The sequence below is a fragment of the Oncorhynchus kisutch genome, linkage group LG17, assembly GCF_002021735.2.
Source record: "Oncorhynchus kisutch isolate 150728-3 linkage group LG17, Okis_V2, whole genome shotgun sequence".
Lineage (NCBI taxonomy): Eukaryota > Metazoa > Chordata > Actinopteri > Salmoniformes > Salmonidae > Oncorhynchus > Oncorhynchus kisutch.
Genome location: NC_034190.2, coordinates 12,905,873 through 12,929,031, shown reverse-complemented (window position 1 = coordinate 12,929,031; position 23,159 = coordinate 12,905,873). Strand labels below are relative to the sequence as shown.

The window sequence follows — 23,159 nt, the reverse complement described above, 5'->3', positions numbered from 1 at the left end:
AGGAAGGATATAACCCCACCCACTTTGCCAAAGCACAGCCCCCACACCACTAGAGGGATATCTTCAACCACCAACTTACCATCCTGAGACAAGGCCGAGTATAGCCCACAAAGATCTCCGCCACGGCACAACCCAAGGGGGGGCGCCAACCCAGACAGGAAGATCACATCAGTGACTCAACCCACTCAAGTGAAGCAGCCGGTGTCTATTCCACAAGTTACCACCTGCTAATAAGTCTATGATGTTAAAATGCCAATTTACTCTGTTCAATCTGACTGAGCAATCCACTGTCTCATCAGCCCAGTCAGGCAATTTATAAACTTGATCTCCACTATAAAAAGCATCTAGACATTCTCACATTTATTTTAGACTAACATTTAGTTTCAACAGCGGAGATTTGTATAAACCTTGCTGTATGCCTCTCCGACATTTGCAACATTGTTTCAATATTCAAATTCGATCTCCTGCTGTCCCATAGTAATGCACATGTCAGGACGAGACGGAAATGTAGGCAGTGTTTCTCAGCCGGTAGAAATCATGAATCATGATGTTTTGTTGGATAGCTCCTCTGAGCAACGAGAGAGCACATTTTATATTACAGGCGAAATCGCGCCTCATTAGCTCATTGTTAAGGATGTATCCAAATGTCATTAGAAAACAGCTTAAACAAGTGAAAATGCCACTACTGTTGTTATTCTGGCTGCACTGTTTGACGTGACTGCAAGGGATAACAACATTGCCAGCCAGTATGACAATGGAACATTTAGAACAAACGACTGGGTCACGTCCATAGACAGAACAAAAAGACTGAACGACTGGGTCGCGTCTCTGGCAACCGAACCGATAGAAGGAGCGACTACCATATTGGGTAGCAACCCTAGATATGGGACTATATCTTGTGGAAGAATGAAATAGTATGAATAAATTCATCAAAATAACATTTTGAAAGATAATGTCAATCATTATTTGAATATGTTGGTAACCCGTTGTATGGAGGATACCCAGTGTTTGGAGGATATATTGGTACTTTGTCTCAGGCCTAACAAAACCTGTGCCAATATATCCAACAAACACCGGCTTCTCTGGCATTATCACTTAAATAGAATATGGAATAGAGTAGTATAATATAGTAGAAAACTGAACAGAGTAGAGAACTTTCAATGTCCCCTCAAGTTTCAGGATGCAACCATACTTTCTATAACTCTACCCTTTCACACAGCAACATTTAACTTGCAATTATTCTAATTAGCTGCTCACCAATTGGCTAATTTGAAATACATTTGAATTTGAAAACCTTACAGTACAGTGTACCAGTCTTGTTCACATCATCCCAGCTACTTACAATACAGCCATTGAGTGGAATTGACAATACTTGGCTGATAGATTTGCCAGACCAGGGTTCAGAATGTTCTGCCAGACCAGGGTTCAGAATGTTCTTCCAGACCAGGGTTCAGAATGTTCTGCCAGACCAGGGTTCAGAATGTTCTGCCAGACCAGGGTTCAGAATGTTCTGCCAGACCAGGGTTCAGAATGTTCTTCCAGACCAGGGTTCAGAATGTTCTTCCAGACCAGGGTTCAGAATGTTCTTCCAGACCAGGGTTCAGAATGTTCTGCCAGACCAGGGTTCAGAATGTTCTGCCAGACCAGGGTTCAGAATGTTCTGCCAGACCAGGGTTCAGAATGTTCTGCCAGACCAGGGTTCAGAATGTTCTGCCAGACCAGGGTTCAGAATGTTCTGCCAGACCAGGGTTCAGAATGTTCTGCCAGTAAAGTGAGCCATGCTTTGTTTTTTTCTCTCTCTCTGTCTGTCTCGCTCTCATTTATATATATATATATTTATATTTCTCTCTCTCCTTCTGCAGGTGCTTTCTGAGGAAGGACTCCAGCTGTGTTCTTCAGTACACACTTTGTCCACCCTGGTACACGCACACGCAACCACACCCACGCACGTTCTTCACCCACGCTAGGCAGGAAATGAATCCTGCACTCAGTTTCAGTTTCCTCTGTTCTCAAAAATCAAAGAAACAAGGAAGTATGCCTCCTTCTTTCCAAAGTGCCCAGGTCCTGGAGTTTAATTAAATGTCCCTCTTTGACAGCCATTCATGACTGCCATCCGTCTCTGGGTAAAGTGAAAATGTGGTTATCAACACTGGCTAACCCTACTCTCCGGAGAGTGCACCCAAACACTAATACACGCACATACACACTCACACACTACTAATACATAATCAACACATCCAGCACTTCAGCTCAGCAGCGTGCGTTTGATAAATTACTTCAAACAAACATTGGCTAATGGAGCTCCCCCCACTGGAATGAAGCAGGCTTGTGGTGCAGCTGCACTGCCCTCTTGTAAATGATCAAGTTCTTTATGCTAATCAGCCTGAACATTTTCAACTGAGGCTGAAAATGTTACTAAATATGTTTACCAGAGATTGTGAATGGTACGACACAGACATATTCTAATGTAGTAGGATAATATCAATATACTGTGCCTTCAGATGTATTCAGACCCCTTGACTTTTTCTTCATTTTGTTACGTTACAGCTTTATTCTAAATTGGATTAAATTATTTTATTTTTCCTCAGCAATCTACACACAATACCCCATAATGACAAAGCAAAAACTGGTTTGACATTTTTGCGAATTTATTAAAAAACAGACACTTTGCTATGAGAATCAAAATTGAGCTCAGGTGCATCCTGTTTCCATTGATCATCCTTGATGTTTCAACAACTTGATGGGAGTCCACTTGTGTTAAATTAAGTTGATTGGATATGATTTGGAAAGGAACACACCTGTCTATATAAGGTCCCACAGTTGACAGTGCATGTCACAGCAAAAAACAAGCCATGAGGTTGAAGGAATTGTCTGTAGAGCTCCGAGACAGGATTGTGGCGAGGCACAGATCTGGGGAAGTGTACCAAAAAATGTCTGCAGCATTGACAGTCTCCAAGAACACAGTGGCCTCCATCATTCAAAAATGGAAGAAGTTTGGGACCACCAAGACTCTTCCTAGAGCTGGCCGCCCGACCAAACTGAGCAATCGAGGGAGAAGGGCCTTGGTCAGGGAGGTGACAAAGAACCTGATGCTCTCTCTGACAGAGCTCCAGAGTTCCTCTGTAGAGATGAGAGAACCTTTCAGAAGGACAACCATCTCTGCAGCACTCCACCAATCAGCAGACAAGTCAGGATCGAGGCAAAGATGAACGAAGCAAAGTACAGAGAGATCCTTGATGAAAACCTGCTCCAGAGCGCTCAGGACCTCAGACTGGGGCGAAGGTTCAACTTCCAACAGGACAACGACCCTAAGCACACAACCAAGACAATGCAGGAGTGGCTTCGGGACAAGTCCAGAGTCCATCTCTGGAGAGACCTGAAAATAGCTGTGCAGCAACGCTCCCCATCCAATCTGACAGAGCTTGAGATGATCTGCAGACAAGAATGGGAGAAACTTTCCAAATGCAGGTGTGCCAAACTTTTAGCATCATACCCAAGAAGAATCAAGGCTGCCAAAGGTCCAACAATGTAAAGGGTCTGAATACTTATGTAAATGTGATATTTCAGTTTATTTTATTTGATGAATTTGCTATAATTTCTAAAAACCTGTTTTTGCGTGTAGATTGATGGGGGAAAGTATTTCAGACATTTTAGAACAAGGCTGTAACATAGAAATAATTGCATATGGCATACAGTTTAAGTCAGAAGTATACATACACCTTAGCCACTCAATTAGTATTTGGTAGCATTGCCTTTACATTGTTTAACTTGGGTAGCGTTTCGGGTAGCCTTCCACAGGCTTCCCACAATAAGTTAGGTGAATTTTGGCCCATTCCTCCTGACAGAGCTGGTGTAACTGAGTCAGGTTTGTAGGCCTCCTTGCTCGCACACGCTTTTCCAGTTTCGCCTACACATTTTCTATAGGATTTAGGTCAGGGCTTTGTGATGGCCACTCCAATACCTTGACTTCGTTGTCCTTAAGCCATTTTGCCACACCTTTGGAAGTATGCTTGGGGTCATTGTCCATTTGGAAGGCCCATTTGCAACCAAGCTTGAACTTCCTGACTGATGTCTTGAGATGTTGCTTCAATATATCTACATAATTTTCATACCTCATGATGCCATCTATTTTGTGAAGTGCACCAGTCCCTCCTGCAGCAAAGCATCCTCACAACATGATGCTGCCACCCTCGTGCTTCACGGTTGGGATGGTGTTCTTCTGTTTGCAAGCCTCCCCCTTTTTCCTCCAAACATAACGATGGTCATTATGGCAAACAGTTGTATTTTTGTTTCAACAGACCAGAGGACATTTCTCCAAAAAGTACGATCTTTGTCCCCATGTGCAGTTGCAAACCGTAGTCTGGTTTTTTTATGGCGGTTTTTGAGCAGTGGATTCTTACTTGCTGAGCAGCCTTTCAGGTTATGTCGATATAGAACTTGTTTTACTGTGGATATAGATACTTTTGTACCAGTTTCCTCCAGCATCTTTACAAGGTCCTTTGCTGCTGTTCTGTGATTGATTTGCACTTTTCGCACCAAAGTACGTTCATCTCTAGGAGACAGAACGCGTCTCCTTCCTGAGCGGTATGACAGCTGCGTGGTCCCATGGTCTTTATACTCGCGTACTATTGATTGTACAGATGAACGTGGTACCTTCAGGTGTTTGAAAATTGCTCTCAAGAATGGACCAGACTTGTGGAGGTCTACTGACCTTGGCTGATGTCTTTTGATTTTCCCATGCTGTGAAGCAAAGAGTCACTGAGTTTGAAGGTAGGCGTTGAAATACATCCACAGGTACACCTCCAATTGACTCAAATGATGTAAATTAGCCTATCAGAAGCTTCTAAAGCCGTGCCATAATTTTCTGGAATTTTCCAAGCTGTTTAAAGGCACAGTCAACTTAGTGTATGTGAACTTCTGACCCACTGGAATTGTGATACAGAGAAATAATCTGCCTGTAAACAATTGTTGGAAAAATTACTTGTCATGCACAAAGTAGATGTCCTTTCGACTTACCAAAACGATAGTTTGTTAACAAGAAATTTGTGGAGTGAAAAAAATGAGTTTTAATGACACCAACCTAAGTGTGCGTAAACTTTTGACTTCAAATGTACATGAGAGACTCCAAGCACAGTGAGATTTTAATGTATAAACTACATTCAAACCTAAATAGGTTTGCAAAATTCTGGTAACTTTCTCAAAATTACCTGGTTTTCCAGAGATCCTGGGTGGATGATTCATGGAATTATTAGGGAATAAGTAGGATATCCGGAATCCTCCAAACCAGGAGAAATTTACTGGAATTTTGCAACCCTACTCCTAAACCTTAACTTTGTTTTTATAGAGCAACTTTTTTAGTGATCACATTTTGACATAACGGTCTCTCCTTTTCCCTCTCACAGCTGATGGATGAACAGAAGGTGGTAGTGCTGTCGGAGATGGAGAAGCTTATGGGCTTATGTCAGCAGCTGCAGATGGGGGTGAGGACGCCAGTACAGGGCAAGACTGCCACCTTCCAGAAGGTACTGTCACTGATACACCAGCCTTACAGTGACATATGTGGAACTATGCTGTTGTTGTCAATAGTGCTGTCCCCAACTAAACAAAATCTTGGTTGTCCGAAAGTCTTCTATTCTTTCGACCAATCGATTGTCCAAAATGTTTAAACGTGTACTTTTCCATATATAGACACACCCTATGTGTTTTAATAATGCATATAGTTGGTTTTGAGTTTACGGTTTTAGGAAATAAGACAAATGCTCCAAGAGGGTGCCAGACATCTAGATATCCAGAAGGAAAAAAGGTTTTTACGTGACCCAACTATTTGCCTCTGTTGCTGCTGGCTTTCGCAGATTCTGCTATTTATCGAACCCACAAATGCTGATGCTCAAGATACTCAACTAGTCTAAAGAAGGACAGTTTTATTGCTTCTTTAATCAGGACAACAGTTTTCAGCTGTGCTAACATAATTGCAAAAGGGTTTTCTAATGATCAATTAGCCTTTTTAAAATGATAAACTTGGATTAGATAACACAACGTGCCATTGCAACACAGGAGTGATGGTTGTTGATAACAGGCCCATGTAGATATTCCATTATTTATTTTTTTATCTGCCATTTCCAGCTACAGTAGTCATTTACAACATTAACAATGTCTAACCTGTATTTCTGATCACCAACAGCCTAACGACCAAACAATCGACCAGTCATCTAATTGGGATCAGCCTTAGTTGTCAAAGACTGGATTTGTTTGTGTGATAAAATCCACTTTTATTTGAAAATCATAGTTCAAAATGTCAGCAAAATAATGAGTCTATCAGTCATACAGATATTAACTGGAGCGTTCTATTACTATAAATACAGTTCTATCATGTGACAAAAGACGTGGTTGGAGAGAAGAGTGAGACAATGCACAGAAAATAAACTGACGAGGAGTATTGATTAACTGCACTGAAAAAGAACAGAAAGTCAACCCATTCATCAGCATTGGCAGCATTGGGCAAACATTTGTTACTGCTTTACAGAGAGGTCAATCATGAAAACAAGATCGTAAAATTAAACCCTTTAATGACACTGAGCTTAATTAACCTCCATTAAAATCAGTTGGACAGTGATGAACTGGCATGGGTCACTTTTTACTAATGGGGAAGGTTACAGTCAGAATGAGAGATTAGAGAATGACATGGGATGCATCCGAAATGGCACCATATTCCCTATATAGTGGACTACTTTTGACCAGAGTCCACTGGAGTCTGGCCAAAAGTAGTGCACTATGTAGGGAATATGGTGCCATTTGGGATGCATCCCATGAGCTATGATTAATGTGGATCGGTTATATAGGCATTGGATTTCTCCTCAAGTTGTCATTAACCAGACAGATCAGTCTTCTGTTAGTCTGTCAGGTTGGTTTAATCAAACAAAGGTCATTGCTGAAAGGCCTTTTTTAACGGAGCAGGAAATTGAGGCTCTGGTGGTTGTCAAGAGCTGGTTTTAACCTAGCCAATCAGCTTTCCCATGTGGTTTACCAACATTTCCCCACAGGGATAAAAGTCGTTATCTTTATGTTGTTAGGATGAATATTACATTCTATAAAGACCACCAACCATCCATGATATATTTTTCTGTCTGTCTCTAGGTGGATTCATCCATTCAGAACACTAGAGCCATCATGACTGTGGTAATCTACCTCCTGCCAGTCTGTAATAAACTTGTCAGAAAGGTGAGAAGTCACAGTTGACATCAGCTGATCTACCAAGTTCTCCAAGTAACCAATGTTTACTGGGGTTTGAGTAGACAGATGAAAGTCAGTGGTGGTCATTTTCTCCAATGTTTTTACATTGGTTAGATAAAAAAAATAACTACCATATCCTATGTCTGTGTCTCCAGTATAAGTCAGAGAGAAGCAGTCTGGACTCTCCACAGAGCTGGAGGGACAGGCAGTCGTCCACACCCATCAAAGACGGCGCGCTCAATGGCAAGAACAGCAACGGCTTCGGGGTCAAGTCCCTGGAGAAGCATATGGCCAACCTCACCTTCCTGGAGAGCAAGTAGTCCAGTCTAGTGACCTTTGACCCCTAACCTGTATCACCTATCACAGAGCTGGAGCATACCATTGTCAACCACCGGGGGGGGGGTGATAGACGCCTCACTCACTTCGACAATTTTGTCAACAACAACAACAAAAACGCTCACTTATGTGCCTGTCAGTCTAATCAGCCCATTCACTTTGTCATGTAACTAACCTGTAGCACATCTCAGCCAAATGTATCACATGTATAAAGAAAATATCTGAAATTTACTGAAATGAAAGCCGTGGCCAGAGCATGATGCCATCATCACCATGTCTTTGAATCTTACCCAGTGATTTGGGCTGTTACCCCAGCTTTCTGATCACCTGGTCCCAGCTCAGTTTTGAGCTGTCTTGTCGATACCTATGGCCATTGTCATGAGGAGTTGGCAAGACCGACCAAACAGATCTGGGACCAGGACAAAGCTGATATTGCTCCAACCAAAACGCATCATGGCTTAGCAATTATTGAGTGTAATTAATGCAATCTCACTTTGATGCCAAATAAGAGAGTAAATGGAAGGTTTAATCACTGAATTATGCCACTTAGCTTGTTATAAACTGACTGACATACGGTTCTTATTATGCCTCTATTTCAGCAGAGACAATTTTATCCGACTGACTTTCTACTCTCTGTAATGTATTGAATCATTTTCTGTGTATATGTGGTATACTGTTTTATCCATGTTTTCAGAAAACCTATCTAAAAGATTGTTGATCCAGCGCATGAGTCAAATGAACTGTGGTTTTGAAGCTGTTCGTTATGAAATGTACTTGAAAGTAAAAGTACGTCCCAAATGGCAACCTATTCCACATACTGCACCCGTTCTGCCAGTCACATTCTGTTAAAGGTCTCCGAAGCACACACCTCCCTGGGTCGCTTTTCTTTTCAGTTCGCTGCAGCTAGCGATTGGAAGGAGCTGCAAAACACTCAAACTGAACAGTTTTATCTCCATCTCTTAATTCAAACTCAATCATGGACACTCTTACTGACAGTTGTGGCTGCTTCTCTACCTTCTTGACCATTGTGCTGTTGTTTCTGTTGTTGTTTCTGCCCAATAATGTTTGTACCATGTTTTGTGCTGCTGCCATGTTTTGTTGCTGCCATGTTGTTGTCATGTTGTGTTGCTACCATGCTGTGTTGTCATATGTTGCTACCATGTTGTGTTGCTACCATGCTGTGTTGTCATGTGTTGCTACCATGTTGTGTTGCTACCGTGTTGCTACAATGCTATGTTGTCTTAGGTCTCTCTTTATGTAGCGCTGTCTCTTGTCGTGATGTGTGTTTTGTCCGATATTTGTAAAAATATATATATATCCCAGTCCGTACAGGTGGCCTTTTGGTAGTCCGTCATTGTAAATAAGAATTATTATTAACAATATTTACCCCTTTTGTTTCCTCCCCAATTTCGTGGTATCCAATTGGTAGTTACAGTCCTGTCACGGCGATGCAACTCCCGTACCGACTTGGGAGAGGCGAAGGTCGAGAGCCGTGGGTCCCAACCAAGTGCTATTACTTCTTGACACAATGTCCACTTAACCCGGAAGCCAGTCCCACCAATGTGTCGGAGGAACACACACTGGCGACCATGTCAGCGTGCACTGCACCTGGCCCGGCCCATAAGAATTTGTTCTTAACCGACTTGCCTAGTTAAATTAAATACAAATATAGTGCACTATTAGTTGCTCTGGTCAAAAGTAGTGGTCTATATATAGCAAATAGGGTATCATTTGGGATGCAGTCTATTGTGTATCACGCTGTATTAATCTGGTACTTGAAGCAGAGAGATCTGTATCCGCAGAGATGAGTCTGGTCCTACGAAACCTGAACGGTTCGTTAGACTAAACCACCATATTAAGCTTCAGAGATAGTTGTGAATTAGTGCAGGTGAAGTCTGCTGCTGTTGAGTAAAGCCCCAGATGTGAAGAAATAGATTTAGTTTTGGACCATTATTCTTTTGACAGTTAAATGATTATAAATAGAACACAAATTTAAATAAAACAATATTTTTCTTAAAACAGGGTGGATTGGGTAATTTATGAAGTTATTTTGGTACATTGTCAATGACCGATGGAATGGAAATATCTTACGAATTTCCTCCTTTAGAAAGAGGTAAAAAAGGTAAGAGGTAAAAAAGGTAACTGGCTCAATTTCTTCCATGTTACAACAAAACAAACAAAAGTATTTGCACAGGACTACCTACTCCTGGTAGAGGCTAGAGAACCTCCATCACCCCCCTGTCATCCACCACAGGCATAAGTCCATATCTGGACAGGGGTATGCTTTATGCAGGTACCTAGGTCTGGCTGGGTCTGAAGGAGACGAGGGACCCCTCCAACAAAGCTGCCCCAGGAAAAGTCACTCCAGCTGAGGTGAGTGTGGCGAGTCCCTGTGAACTCTTCATTCCTCAGCATGGCTCAGGCTGGGTGCTGCTGGTCCGTTTAGAGATGACGCTCTCGTACTCCTCTCTGCTCAGGAGACCGTTAGTGACCGTCTTGCTCTCTATTTTAAGGAGGATGACAGCAATGTATCCCTCTGGAAGGCTGGTCAGATACACACAGGTAGGAGTTAGCCATGCTAATGTAATTTACCTTCTCAATGGGGTACATGTAAATGAAGCACTAGACTGACCAATCATGTGTTTTAACTGGAATGAAGCTTCTGGAAATGTTCCTCACCTTTCCCAGTAAAAGTTTTGGCCTTTCAAGAATAACCTCATTGACCTCCAGTAGCCGACTCCGTATGCAGCTGAAAAGAGAAACTAGGATTCCATTTCAGGATCGTCACAAAAGATCTACGAGTAATAAATGGCACTAACCATAAACGGTGGATTATCTGCCGAGGTGCATCTTAATACGAGAGAAAAGGTTGTAATGACCTGTAAGTGGTGTACTCCTCCCCACTTGTACAAGTTGCCCTCCCTGGGAAAAGTCAAACTCAGAGGATGACAATACCATAGTATATAGCAGTAGTATAACCTACCAGATAATAATATAATATATATTTATGTATGGAAGATAATATACCAGATTATATACAATTATTTTTTAAATGAAGTAGCACATAATCTCTTCGACTTCTCAGACACTCTGTTCTGCAGGCGACTTATTTGATAGTTGATAACTCTTGATTGTCCTGCCATTCTGAAGAATAGGGTGAGTCTCTGCCAGGGTGATCACACAGATTCTGCAAAAAAAAACTGGTAGCGAAGTAACGGGTTGATCTGCTGTGGTCTCGTTGATGAGCTAACATGGTCAAATTTGAAGTGGAGCAAGTGCATTACTCATCTCAATAGCAGGAAATGAACAATGATGTTCTTACCTATTTGAATGCTGAAGAATGCACTGGTCTTCACAAGCTGCACCCTTGATATCTAAGCACAATGAAAACACTACTTTATGGTTTCATAGCAATGTCAATAAACCAGTAGTAACGAACCATGGACGTTAAGGGTTAATAAGGGTTTTTGGACCAGCCCAACACTAACACATTAGTCAACTGCACATTCTATAAAATTACTGTAATGTAAACTCACCCCATTCCTTACATACAAAGAACTAATGGGACTGTAGCGACTGTGTTGACTTCAAAATCGGGGGTGTGAACTAGGTTTTTATTCAAGCGTTGATCGACATGGTAATGGCTCTATAGTATTGGAGAAAAGTTTAAAAAACGGACCCTCTGTTACATCGGGACGTGTCATGTCGTAACATACAGCACGCATAAAGCAACTATTTCTGTCTTACAATCTCTCTCCACCTGGTGTTGCACTACTCTCATCCTTTAGAAACAAGAAATGGACAGTGACGGGGGTAAGGGGGGATACCTAGTCATTTTTTTTTGGCATCATTGCATGCGATCATCATTCTCAAAGCCGGTTTACTTCTAAGATCACTTTAGCACCGATTCAAACTCGACACAAACCTTCAAATAGGTATGTAATGACACAACATATAAACTCTTTATAGTGTTTGATTTACATTTTAGAGGCGATAAGGTGATAAGTTGGACAAATCAAGTGAAAAAAAGCCATTTTCCCACACGACATCTCTCCTTCTCACTATCACGCATTAGTTTCGCTTCCCCACCCGCTATTTTTAAAAAGACCCGACGGGGCTCATTGCCTGCTTGAATTATGCAGAAACGGGCAGCGTTTAGGTCATGTAATTGATTCTGTTGGAAAGGGGAGAAATTGTGCTTTACAATGGTATTGACATTACAGTTGATCTGGAAGTATTACGTTTTGGGGCGCTAAAATAAGGGCAATTGTACAGACCAAGGCGATGTACGAGTTTACATGAGTTTACGTTAAATGGCATAAAGGCTGCTACAACCAAAACACGTGTTTGTATCATGTTGACACCCAAGCTCAGTGGTCAACATTGGTAGCTAAAAGACGTTACCTGTTTTATATCATCGAGTGTAATACCGATCGCTGACAGAGGGTGCCTTATTGTGTTGTTTTTTTGTCTTCCGTTGATAGATAGATAGACCAAAGGGCATCAAATAATAATCAAATATTTCACAGATTATTTTACAAATGCTTCGATTTCGTAACGGAGTGTAAATGCTGTTCTACTTCTTCTTCGATGAGGTTTAACTGCGGTTGGCATCAAATAAATGTTGCATTACCGCCACCTACTAGACTGGAGCACACCCTTAGACTTAACAAATACCCTACCATCTAACACTACACTCACAAAAAAAAAGAGAAATTTGATTAATAATTTAAAAAAAGAACACCACCCTACTCCACTATTTAAATCTACTTAGTCCTACTTCAGGCCAACAACCTGAAAGGATGGAACACCACCACTTAACACACCCTGCAACTCTTCTGATGTCAAGTCTCTGACACCCAAATACCTCTCTGCAGCTGCTACCACAAACTCCCTGTGACATCCCTGCCAGTACAGTTTATCACCATTGCTAAAAATCCAATCTTACTGAAACATATCACTTGTTTGTTTATCCCTCTGTAATGGTATAGATCTACTACTCACACCACTTCTCTCAGGATCCCTCCCCCTTCACCCATCTTTCTCTACTTTATTCACTGCCTCAGCATATGACAAGTTCTGCACTACTCTAACCCTGGAAACTTCAACCTGCCTCTTTCTCAAAGGACATTTCTGATCCCCAGCCACATGGGCACCCCTACAATTAACACAACTCATTTCCCCAATGAGACACATTCCTTTGTCTCATGCGCTTCTGCACACTTCTCCCACCTTGGACCCTCCCTCCTACACACTGCTGCCACATGCACATAAGCTCAACACCTGTAACAACGTAATGTGTTTGGCACAAAAGCTTGCACAGGATATATAGTATATCCTAACATGACTTGTAGGGCAAAGACTCAACATCAAAGCTCAAAAGAACAGACAATAACTCCTTCTGTTTAAACCACTCATGCCACCCTGTCTGCGTCGCAACAAACGACGAGCATCACAAACCCAGGGAATCTTCCCCTTCAGTTGGTCAACTTTCACATTTACCGCTACCCCAGTAATCACTCCTTTCAATGGCGCCCTTTTCTTGAGAGCAAAACAATTCACATCTCTTGCCCCCATTTGTTTAACATGGAGCTCCTCCCTCTTACCAGCAGAAACACAATTATCACAACACCAATTCTGGTTACCCTCACCGATTCCACAGCACCCAACTCTGTTTTCGCCCAACCTGAAACCACAAATGGATCAGCCGAAAGGCAAGGGTCCATTTTTTCAAACAACTTCACTCCTACTGTCACAGACTCCTCTTTATCCTGACCCTCGGTGCAAGCCACAGACTCCTCTTTATCCTGACCCTCGGTGCAAGCCACAGACTCCTCTTTATCCTGACCCTCGGTGCAAGCCACAGACTCCTCTTTATCCTGACCCTCGGTGCAAGCCACAGACTCCCCTGTATCCTGACCCTCGGTGCAAGCCACAGACTCCAAGAACTTCACCACACCTATCACCTTCCATTTCTCCTCCTGTCTTCAGCTCACTCTGCTTACACTTTCTACCATTCTTCTTTAACAAAACATGTCTCTTTTTTCCAGCCATTTTTAACCACATCAAGCTTGCCCTCTTCCTCCCTCTCTCTTAGACCTCCTCTGCCTCTCTTTTTCTCCTCCATATTCCAAGTCTAATTATGATAATACTGCACTTCTCCTGACATGCATCTTGTTCTTTCCTTCTCAAGGGACGCCATTTAACTGGCTCTCACAATCTCTGTACAATCAGCAGGAACCCCTCGGGATGGGAAGTAGCTCTCAACAGTACATCCCACTTATAATGCAGCTGCTTCGTCTTGATGTTCTTCTTTATCAAACGCTACCCCAACTCTTTTCCATTTCAAACAAGCAAGCTCTCTCGACCTTGGCTGCCTCCCTGATGTTTTAGCGCTGTTGCACATTTCTGGTCCGTCCATTTCAAACATCTGGAAGACTTCTAGTTGATATTTCGAAAATGTTCCAGGAACCTTTTATTCCAATATGAAATGACCTGATGTCAACAGCTGTTATCTTAATGTTTTGTACTGTACTATACTGTACCCTTAAATGTTACCTTTTCTTGTAGATGCAAGGATATACACTGTTAGAAAGGGAATGTCTCTATCAAAGGGAAGGATGCTTGACAGTGACCTTAGCATTTTGTTTGGGTCTTGCTGCAGTGCAGTGCAGTAGGCTGTCAATTTCTCATGCCCTTCAAACCCCACTTCAAGTGATTCATAAAAAATACAACCCCTAAAACTGTGATGAATACAAAATTCATCTAAACAGGTGTTTCATCAATGAGTAATTCCCTTCATAATCAATACTTTTCATATCGATGGCCATTACATAATATATTTCAACTACATGACCAAAAGTATGTGGACACTGGTTCGTCGAACATCTCATTCCAAAATCATGACATTAATATGGAGTTGGTTCCCCCTTTGCTGCTATAACAGCTTCCACTCTTCTGGCAAGGCTTTCCACTAGATGTTGGAACATTGCTGCAGGGACTTTGTTCCATTTAGCCCAAGAGCATTAGTGAGGTTGGGCAATTAGGCCTTGATGGGGTTGAGGTCAGGGTTATGTGCAGGACAGTCAAGTTCTTCCACAGCGATCTTGACAAACTATTGTATGGACCTCGCTTTATGCATGGGGGAATTGTCATGCTGAGTGCGGAAAGAGCCGTCCCTAAACTGTTGCCATAACGTTGGAAGCACAGAATCGTCTAGAATGTCATAATATGCTGTAGCATTAAGATTTCCCTTCACTGGAATTAAGGGGCCTAGCCCGAGATATGAAAAACAGCCCTGGACCATTATTCTTCCTGCACCAAACTTTACAGTTGGCACTAGGCATTCGGGCAGGTAGCGTTCTCCTGGCATCCGCCAAACCCATGCTTCAACTTTCCAGAGAAGGCGTTTCCACTGCTCCAGAGTCCAATGGCGGCAAGATTTACACCACTCCAGCCGGCATTGCACATGGTGATCTTAGGCTTGTGTGCGGTTGCTCGACAATGGAAACCCATTTCATGATGCTCCCAACGAGCAGTTATCATGCTGACGTTCCTTCCTGAGGCAGTTTGGGACTCGGTAGTGAGTGTTGTAACCGAGGACAGGCTATTTTTACACACTTCAGCACTCGGCAGTTCCATCCTGTGAGCTTGTGTGTCATACCACTTCGTGGCTGAGCCATTGTTGCTCCTAAAATAACAGCACTTACAGTTGGCCCGGGACAGCTCTTGCAAAGTAGAAATTTGACGATCTGACTTGTTGGAAAGGTGGTATCCTGCATCACTGAGCTCTTCAGTAAGGCCATTCTACTGCCGATGTTTGTCTATGGAGATTGCATGACTGTGGGCTCGATTTTATACACCTGTCAGTAACTGGTGTGGCTGAAATAGCCGAATCCACTTATTTGAAGGGGTGTCCACATACTTTTGTATATATAGTGTATATTTAGAACTTTTTCTTCTCTTCTCCCCTCGGGAAGTCTGATGCAGAGGATAGAGCTGCTGACATAGCCCTACTTCTCCATCTGTATCCTTAAAGCTCCATACATTTATATTATGATAAATGAGGATGCCAGATCCTCCATGGACAGGTTCCCCCCCCCTCTTTACAATGACTATATTGAAATATGACTCACTTTTTCTAACTTTGTTGCAAGTTTTCTGTATATTCAGCAGTTTTCTTTTGTGGAGTAGACCTAAAAGCTCACATAGCCACACACACAGCAGTTTGATCGATGTGTGCCGAGATGCATATAGCTTTACAACTTACAACGCCTGACCTCTCTCCTCCAGCAAAGTGTGCTTGGCTCATTAGTGTGCCTTTTACGCTCTGTTGCCACTAGATGTCACTGCTATACAGGTTTGGAGAGGTTAGTGCGTGGTAAATACATGAGGTAACACAAGCCAATGCCATACCCATATGCCACTTATCCACAGTCTGTGTGTTTTAATGGATGATTCATCGTGGCAGATCTTTAAAACTGACCACATAGCCTCCTACTGATAGATGTGTTTTTGTTCTGATTCTGTTTTAGAATCAGAACAAATATTGTGTTGGTGCTAATGGGACTTAAATGTTCTTTCAATATCAATATTAGTTTTTTATACTCGGCTTTAATGTTTCTTCCAGGCCTTGCATAAATGTTTGTTCTCTTGAATTTGTGTGACTGAAAATTCCGTAATAATTTCTAAGGGTTAGGGGTGGGACAGAGGGACCATGGGAATGTATCCCCTTCCTGAGTTTGAGAAATCGAGACTCGATACTGACCGGTCAGATTCCAAGCATATCTGACGTGGCTGTTTGGCTATGTGGACAATTTGTAGGGAACAGTTTTTTTTTCTTGCACAAGGCAGCTTAGGTGAAATGACCTCATGTTGACCACATAATTGGTAGAGAGGAGGAGGAGAGAGAGAGAGAGAGAGAGAGAGAGAGAGCAAGAGAGAGAGAGAGCAAAAGAGAGAGCAAAAGAGAGAGAGAGCAAAAAGAGAGAGAGAGAGCAAAAGAGAGAGGGGGAGGGGAGCGAGAGAGGTACAGAGAGTTTTTCCATGTATCGGCTAACTTTTGCCAAGCTTTTGGAAACTGTGGCTGAGTACTGCCTAAGAAATGTGTTTTTCCGTAACTCTTCTCTGTGGTAGTGTAGTCTGCAATTGATTCTGGGGGAAAAAAAGACCAAACTGCAGCTGAGACAGTGGAAATAAATATAAATAATGAATTAGATATGGTAAAAATAAAACAAAAACAGAAATACAATACTTCTTGCAAGTCTGGGTTGGTGACAGAAATAGTAGTGTATTTAGTCTCTCTGAGTGGAGGATAATGCTCATCTCTCAACTGGCTGCAGTAAGTCAAGTGCTCAACAAGTTGTGTTACAATCTGTCACCACTGGAACAAAGATGGTTTTCTCAGAGTGAGCCTCTATTAAGACAGCATAGTTCAGTCACCTCTTACACTCACACTTTCTAGGGGGACGACAGGGATGAACCCACAGCCTTGACAACGCTTCCTCAAGGGATTGAGTAGCTTTGTTTTACACAACTTAAACACAACGTGAAGAGTGAGTTTGTTAACCTAACTGGCAGGTGGTCTGACGTGGTGTCTCAGCACATGCATTTTAGGGCTCATTCAGACACACACACACACTGTATATACACACACCACTCCAATGTGTTACTCTGACTGGTGATGATTATGAGCAGACTGAGACCTCCAATTGCTGCAGCTACAGACCGACATCAGCCAGCGAGGCTTCTGCCTCTAGCTCCACGTCAGCTAATGTTGCAACATGGTTGTTTGTCTCCTTGTTTGCCTCGATCCCTAGATGGAGTGACATTCTCTGGCTCCCTATAAACCAGTCAGCACTCTAGTCGTCTACATACCTCATCCACCCAGCCAAACATTTGCCTGATAAGGGATCAGCAGAACTTTATCATTAGGGCAACAAAGCACATTTGTGTCGTGGCTCCAGGATGTTCATGTGGTTGTCTGGTTTTTAACAGCTAAGAGTCTTAGCTGTTTTAAGAGTCTTTTCTGGGTCTGCTTCATTCAATAAAGCTGCACACTGGAAAATGAGCCTTTCCTGATCTTACAGACAAGAATCATCTGAAATATGGTTTAGACCACAAGCCTCTGAGGAGTTATCTACGAGCATGGAAGACCTGTCGCCCGGTCATCAGGCACTGATGTGACCATTTCCCCATTCTTTACCAGGCAAAGCAACTGAGAACTGTTGGAACAGACAGTCAATTGTTGGACTTTTCTAAGTGTTTGATATGGCTGGTCTGTCCCTTTTTACTCAACTGTACATCAATAACCATCATTATCTTGAAAGTTCAACATTCTGAAGTGCACAGCTGTCTCTGAAGCTCAACACATTCTTTTGCAATTGCTTCATTTAAATCTGGAATCTTTAACAGTGAAACAGCCACGTCTGTTTGCGATATTACAAAAACAAAGAAGTTACTGCAAACAACCAACACAGTTTTTCCTCTCTGACATCATTGCACAACCGATAGAAGAGAACAATATGTACTGCAATTTGTTTTTACATTCTGCGCAGCTCGGAAACCAAATCAATACCAGCAACGGTGGAGCGGCCAGTGGCGCTGTTTCCCCCTCCTGCAGATTCCATCTTTAAGACCAGAAAACTGAGAGAAGATTGAGTAAAGGGATGTTGTGTCCTTCCAGACTGAAAAAATTGGTTACTTACTAGCTTTTCTTGTTTGAAAGAAAAGACAGACACCTGCATTTGATGTTGTCAGAAGGTCAATATACTGTAGTTATGATGCCAAAAGTTAAGAGCCACTTTATTCACTTCAATATTAGTTTCAGTTTTCGCTTTTGGAATTTTTCATGTTGGAACCTGCGTACATCTCAGTGGATGTGTGAGCTAGTAATGCCTATTCTCCATGTAGAGTTATGGGAGGACAGCGTCTGATCCCAGAAGATTGGTTATTCCTTGATGGAAAATCCACTCTTGAGAGAATCCTGGATTATCGTTTCAAAGTCACAGACAATTTTATTTTGTTTTTTCCCTCTTTTGACAATATTTCTACTATTAAATGCTCAAGTTGATGTGGTGACGGTATTATAAGGTGATAATACTGGTTTAGGCAGGTCAAGCACCACGCTCTTTTATGGGCCTTGTTTCTGGCTTCTCTCCAAAGGACTCCTGAAATGAGTTGCTACCAAACATGGTTGCCTGATGCACTGAGAACCACCATGGGAATAAGTTGTCATATTGTATTTGGGCTGATAGCACCTTTTTTTCTTAGAGTGTATCTATGACCTAAAATAGTAATTTGGCTGTCCTCATAGGAGAACCCTTTGAAAAAAAAACTTTTTGGATCCAGGTGTATCCTTTTTGGTCCAAGGTAGAACGATTTTCAGTTCCACGTAGCACCCTTTCCACAGAGGGTCCTGCATGAAACTCAAAAGGGTTCTACCTGGAACCAAAAAGCGTCCTACCTGGAAGTAAAAAGGGTTCTCCTATGCGGACAGTTGAAGAACCCTTTTGAAACCTTTTCTAAGAGTGTAGAAGTGAACACACTAACCATGAGAATGAGACTGTGGATGATTAAGTACAGATGAAGTCGGAAGTGTCCATACACCTTAGCCAAACACATTTAAACTCAGTTTTTCATCATTCCTGACATTTAATCTTAGTAAAAATGTCCTGTTTTAGGCCAGTTAGGATCACCACTTTATTTTAAGAATGTAAAATGTCAGAATAATAATAGAGAGAATGATTTATTTCAGCTTTTATCTATTTCATCACATTCCCAGTGGGGGAATTGACATACACTCCATTAGTATTTAGTAGCATTGCCTTTAAATGGTTTAACCTGGGTCAAACGTTTCAGGGAGCCTTCCACAAGCTTCCCACAATAAGTTGGGTGAATTTTGACCCATTCCTCCTGACAGAGCTGGTGTAACGGAGTCAGGTTTGTAGGCCTCCTTGTTCACACACACACTTTTTCAGTTCTGCCCACAAATTTTCTATAGGATTGAGGTCAGGGCTTTGTGATGGCCACTCCAATACCTTGACTTTGTTGTCCTTAAGCCATTTTGCCACAACTTTGGAAGTATGCTTGGGGTCACTATCCATTTGGAAGGCCCATTTGCGACCAAGCTTTAACTTCCTGACTGATGTCTTGAGATGTTGCTTCAATATATCCACATCATTTTCCTACCTCATGAAGCCATCTATTTTGTGACGTGCACCAGTCCCTCCTGCAGCAAAGACTCCCACAACATGATGCTGCCACCCCCGTGCTTCATGGTTGGGATGGTGTTCTTCGGCTTGCAAGCCTCCCCCTTTTTCCTCCAAACATAACAATTATCATTATGGTGAAACAGTTCTATTTTTGTTTCATCAGACCAGAAGACATTTTCCGATTTCAAATAGGCTTTATGGCGAAAGCACCACAAACGATTATGTTAGGTCAGAGCCAAATCACAGAAAAAAAAGCCATTTTTCCAGCCAAAGAGAGGAGTCACAAAAATCCGAAATAGAGATCGAATGAATCACTAACCTTTGATAATCTTCATCAGATGACACTCATAGAACTTCATGTTACACAATACATGTATGTTTTGTTCGATTAAGTTCATATAAAAAGATCTCAGTATACATTGGCGCTTTTCCAGTGATTTTGCAGAGAGCCACATCAATTTACAGAAATTCTCATAATAAATGTTGATGAAAATACAAGTGTTATGCATGGAACTTTAGATACACTTCTCCTTAATGCAACCGCTGTGTCAGATTTCAAAAAAGCTTTACGGAAAAAGCAAACCATGCAATAATCTGAGTACGGCGCTCAGAGACCAAACAAGCCAAAAAGATATCCGCCATATTGTGCAGTCAACGGAAGTCAGAAATAACATTATAAATATTCACTTACCTTTGATGATCTTCATCAGAATGCACTCCCAGGAATCCCAGTTCCACAATAAATGTTTGTTTTGTTTGATAATGTCCATCATTTATGTCCAAATAGCTACTTTTGTTAGCACGTTTTGTAAACAAATCCAAACTCCCGAAGCGCGTTCACTAGGAGCAGACGAAATGTCAAAAAGTTCTGTTACAGTCCGTAGAAACATGTCAAGCAATGTATAGAATCAATCTTTATGCTGTTTTTAACATAAATCTTCAATAATGTTCCAACCGGAGAATTCCTTTGTCTGTAGAAAAGCAATGGAACGCGAGCTACCTCTCATGTGAACGAGCCTCACGAGCTTGTGGCACTCTGCAAGACCACTGACTCAAAGAGCCCTTATGAGCCCCAGTAGAAGCCTCAAACAAGGTTCTGGAGACTGTTGACATCTAGTGGAAGCCTTAGGAAATGCAACATGACCAATATCCCACTGTATCTTCAATAGGGAATGAGTTGAAAAACGACCAACCTCAGACTTCCCACTTCCTGGTGGGATCTTTTCTCAGGTTTTTGCCTGCCATATGAGTTATGTTATACTCATAGACGTCATTCAAACAGTTTTAGAAACTTCTGAGTGTTTTCTATACAAATATACTAATAATATGCATATGTTAGCAACTGGGACTGAAAAGCAGGCAGTTTACTCTGGGCACCTTATTCATCCAAGCTACTCAATTCTGCCCCCAGCCATAAGAAGTTTTAATGACTCCAACCTAAGTGTATGTTAACTTCTGACTTCAACTGTATCTAGGACTTCATTCTCACTGCCAGCTAGAGGTTCACTTAACATTCCACAAGTCAAATTGATTTTCTACTAAGTAAATACATAGACCAATCATATCTGAGGAGCAGATTCAACCTCAGTTCTCAACCATGAGCACTTATGTGAATGACTGGCCACTTCAGTTTTTTCCAGTTCCCATGCGATCATACTTTATGAAATTAGAACGACAGTTGTGTAATGGCTTCTCAAACAATGGGGTCAGTAAGTGTCTCCTCCCTGGGCCTTCCGAGTGGAGCAGGGTCCTAAGGCACCAGCGGCCTAAGGCACTGCATCGCAGGGATTGATGCCCATGAGGCGGTGCCTGAGGCGGTGCACAATTGGCCCAGCATCCGGTGCTTTCTCCGACACATTGGTGCGGCTGGCTTCTGGGTTAAGCGAGCAGTGTGTCAAGAAGCAGGGTCGTGTTTTGGAAGATGCATGGCTCTCGACCTTTGCCTCTCCCGAGTTCTTACGGGAGTTGCAGCGATGGGATAAGACTGTACCTACCAATTGGATATCACGAAAAATACAAATAAAATAAGTGTCTCCTCCCACATAAAAAAATACTATAGTATACTTAGTATGTTAGAAATACTTTAGTATTTACTGTTAACTATATTATAAATACTGTAGTAAAAGACAACTGTAGTATATCCTATAGTACATCCAGAAGAGGACTGGCCACCCCTCAGAGCCTGGTTCCTCTCTAGGTTTATATTCTCCACCCGGCACAGCCAGAAGAGGACTGGCCACCCCTCAGAGCCTGGTTCCTCTCTAGGTTTATATTCTCCACCCGGCACAGCCAGAAGAGGACTGGCCACCCCTCAGAGCCTGGTTCCTCTCTAGGTTTCTTCCTTGGCCCCTGACTTTCTTGGGAGTTTTTCCTAGACACCGTGCTTCTACATCTGCATTGCTTGCTGTTTGGGGTTTTAGGCTGGGTTTCTGTACAGCACTTTGTGATATCTACTGATGTAAGAATGACTTTATGAATGCATTTGATAGTAATTATTGTAGTGGTTTTGTGGATTGTAGTTTTTGCTGACTTTACTTTAGTATTTACTATAGAGTTTTTGTGGACTGTACTTTACTGTAGTATTTACTGTAGTGTTTTTGCAGACTGGTACTATAATGTAGTATTTACTGTAGTGTTTTTGCAGACTGGTACTATAATGTAGTATTTACTGTAGTGTTTTTGCGAACATCACTGTAGTATTTACTGTAGTGTTTTTGCAGACTGGTACTATAATGTAGTATTTACTGTAGTGTTTTTGCGAACATCACTGTAGTATTTACTGTAGTGTTTTTGCAGACTGGTACTATAATGTAGTATTTACTGTAGTGTTTTTGCGAACATCACTGTAGTATTTACTGTAGTGTTTTTGCAGACTGGTACTATAATGTAGTATTTACTGTAGTGTTTTTGCGAACATCACTGTAGTATTTACTGTAGTGTTTTTGTTTGATTGTTTTTGACATAGAAGTGGAGGCTTTCTCCTTCAGGAAACCTACCTAGGTAGGACTGAGTTCTGAATGGATCATTCAGAGCTTTACTCTTTTCTATAACCTGTCGGGAACACAATATGTGGTCTCTACTTGGCATGTATTTTTTCACTTATGGGTAGCACAATATGTGAAATAGGGGAATGGGCTAATTGAATGCTGTAGTATTTACTATAGTTAAAAAAGTGTAGTGTTTTTGCAGACATTACTGTAGTATTTACTATAGTATTCTAGTATGTTAAAACATTCTATAGTAAGTACTACATATGATCGTGGGATACTACAGTGTGTAGTATAGTATTCTACAGTTTACTATAGAATTCTATAGTAAGTACTATAGTATTATATAGTGAACTGTAGTATTTTTTCATGTGGGCTATGATTGATGAGAGTG

General features: G+C 41.8%; 1 protein-coding gene and 1 long non-coding RNA gene across 3 annotated transcripts in view; one reads left to right on the top strand and one right to left on the bottom strand.

The window, feature by feature from the left end:
* LOC109907188 (alpha-catulin) overlaps positions 1–8,381 on the top strand; it is a 108,833-nt gene extending 100,452 nt beyond the window's left edge. Inside the window, exons 16-19 of the mRNA XM_020505007.2 lie at positions 1,863–1,919; positions 5,403–5,522; positions 7,135–7,218; positions 7,386–8,381. Coding sequence (XP_020360596.1) covers positions 1,863–1,919; positions 5,403–5,522; positions 7,135–7,218; positions 7,386–7,550 — 426 coding nt within the window. The 3' untranslated portion in view covers positions 7,551–8,381. The remainder of the gene's footprint in view (positions 1–1,862; positions 1,920–5,402; positions 5,523–7,134; positions 7,219–7,385) is intronic.
* A 1,204-nt stretch (positions 8,382–9,585) lies between these two features.
* LOC109908676 (uncharacterized) lies at positions 9,586–12,150 on the bottom strand. Of its 2 annotated transcripts, XR_004203847.1 has the most exons (4): positions 11,971–12,150; positions 10,889–10,940; positions 10,246–10,766; positions 9,586–10,110 (listed from the first exon to the last, which is right to left on the bottom strand). It is a non-coding gene; the product is annotated as an uncharacterized LOC109908676 (long non-coding RNA). The 2 variants fall into 2 exon arrangements; XR_004203846.1 differs by having other exon boundaries at positions 10,246–10,940.
* Positions 12,151–23,159: the final 11,009 nt, after the last annotated feature.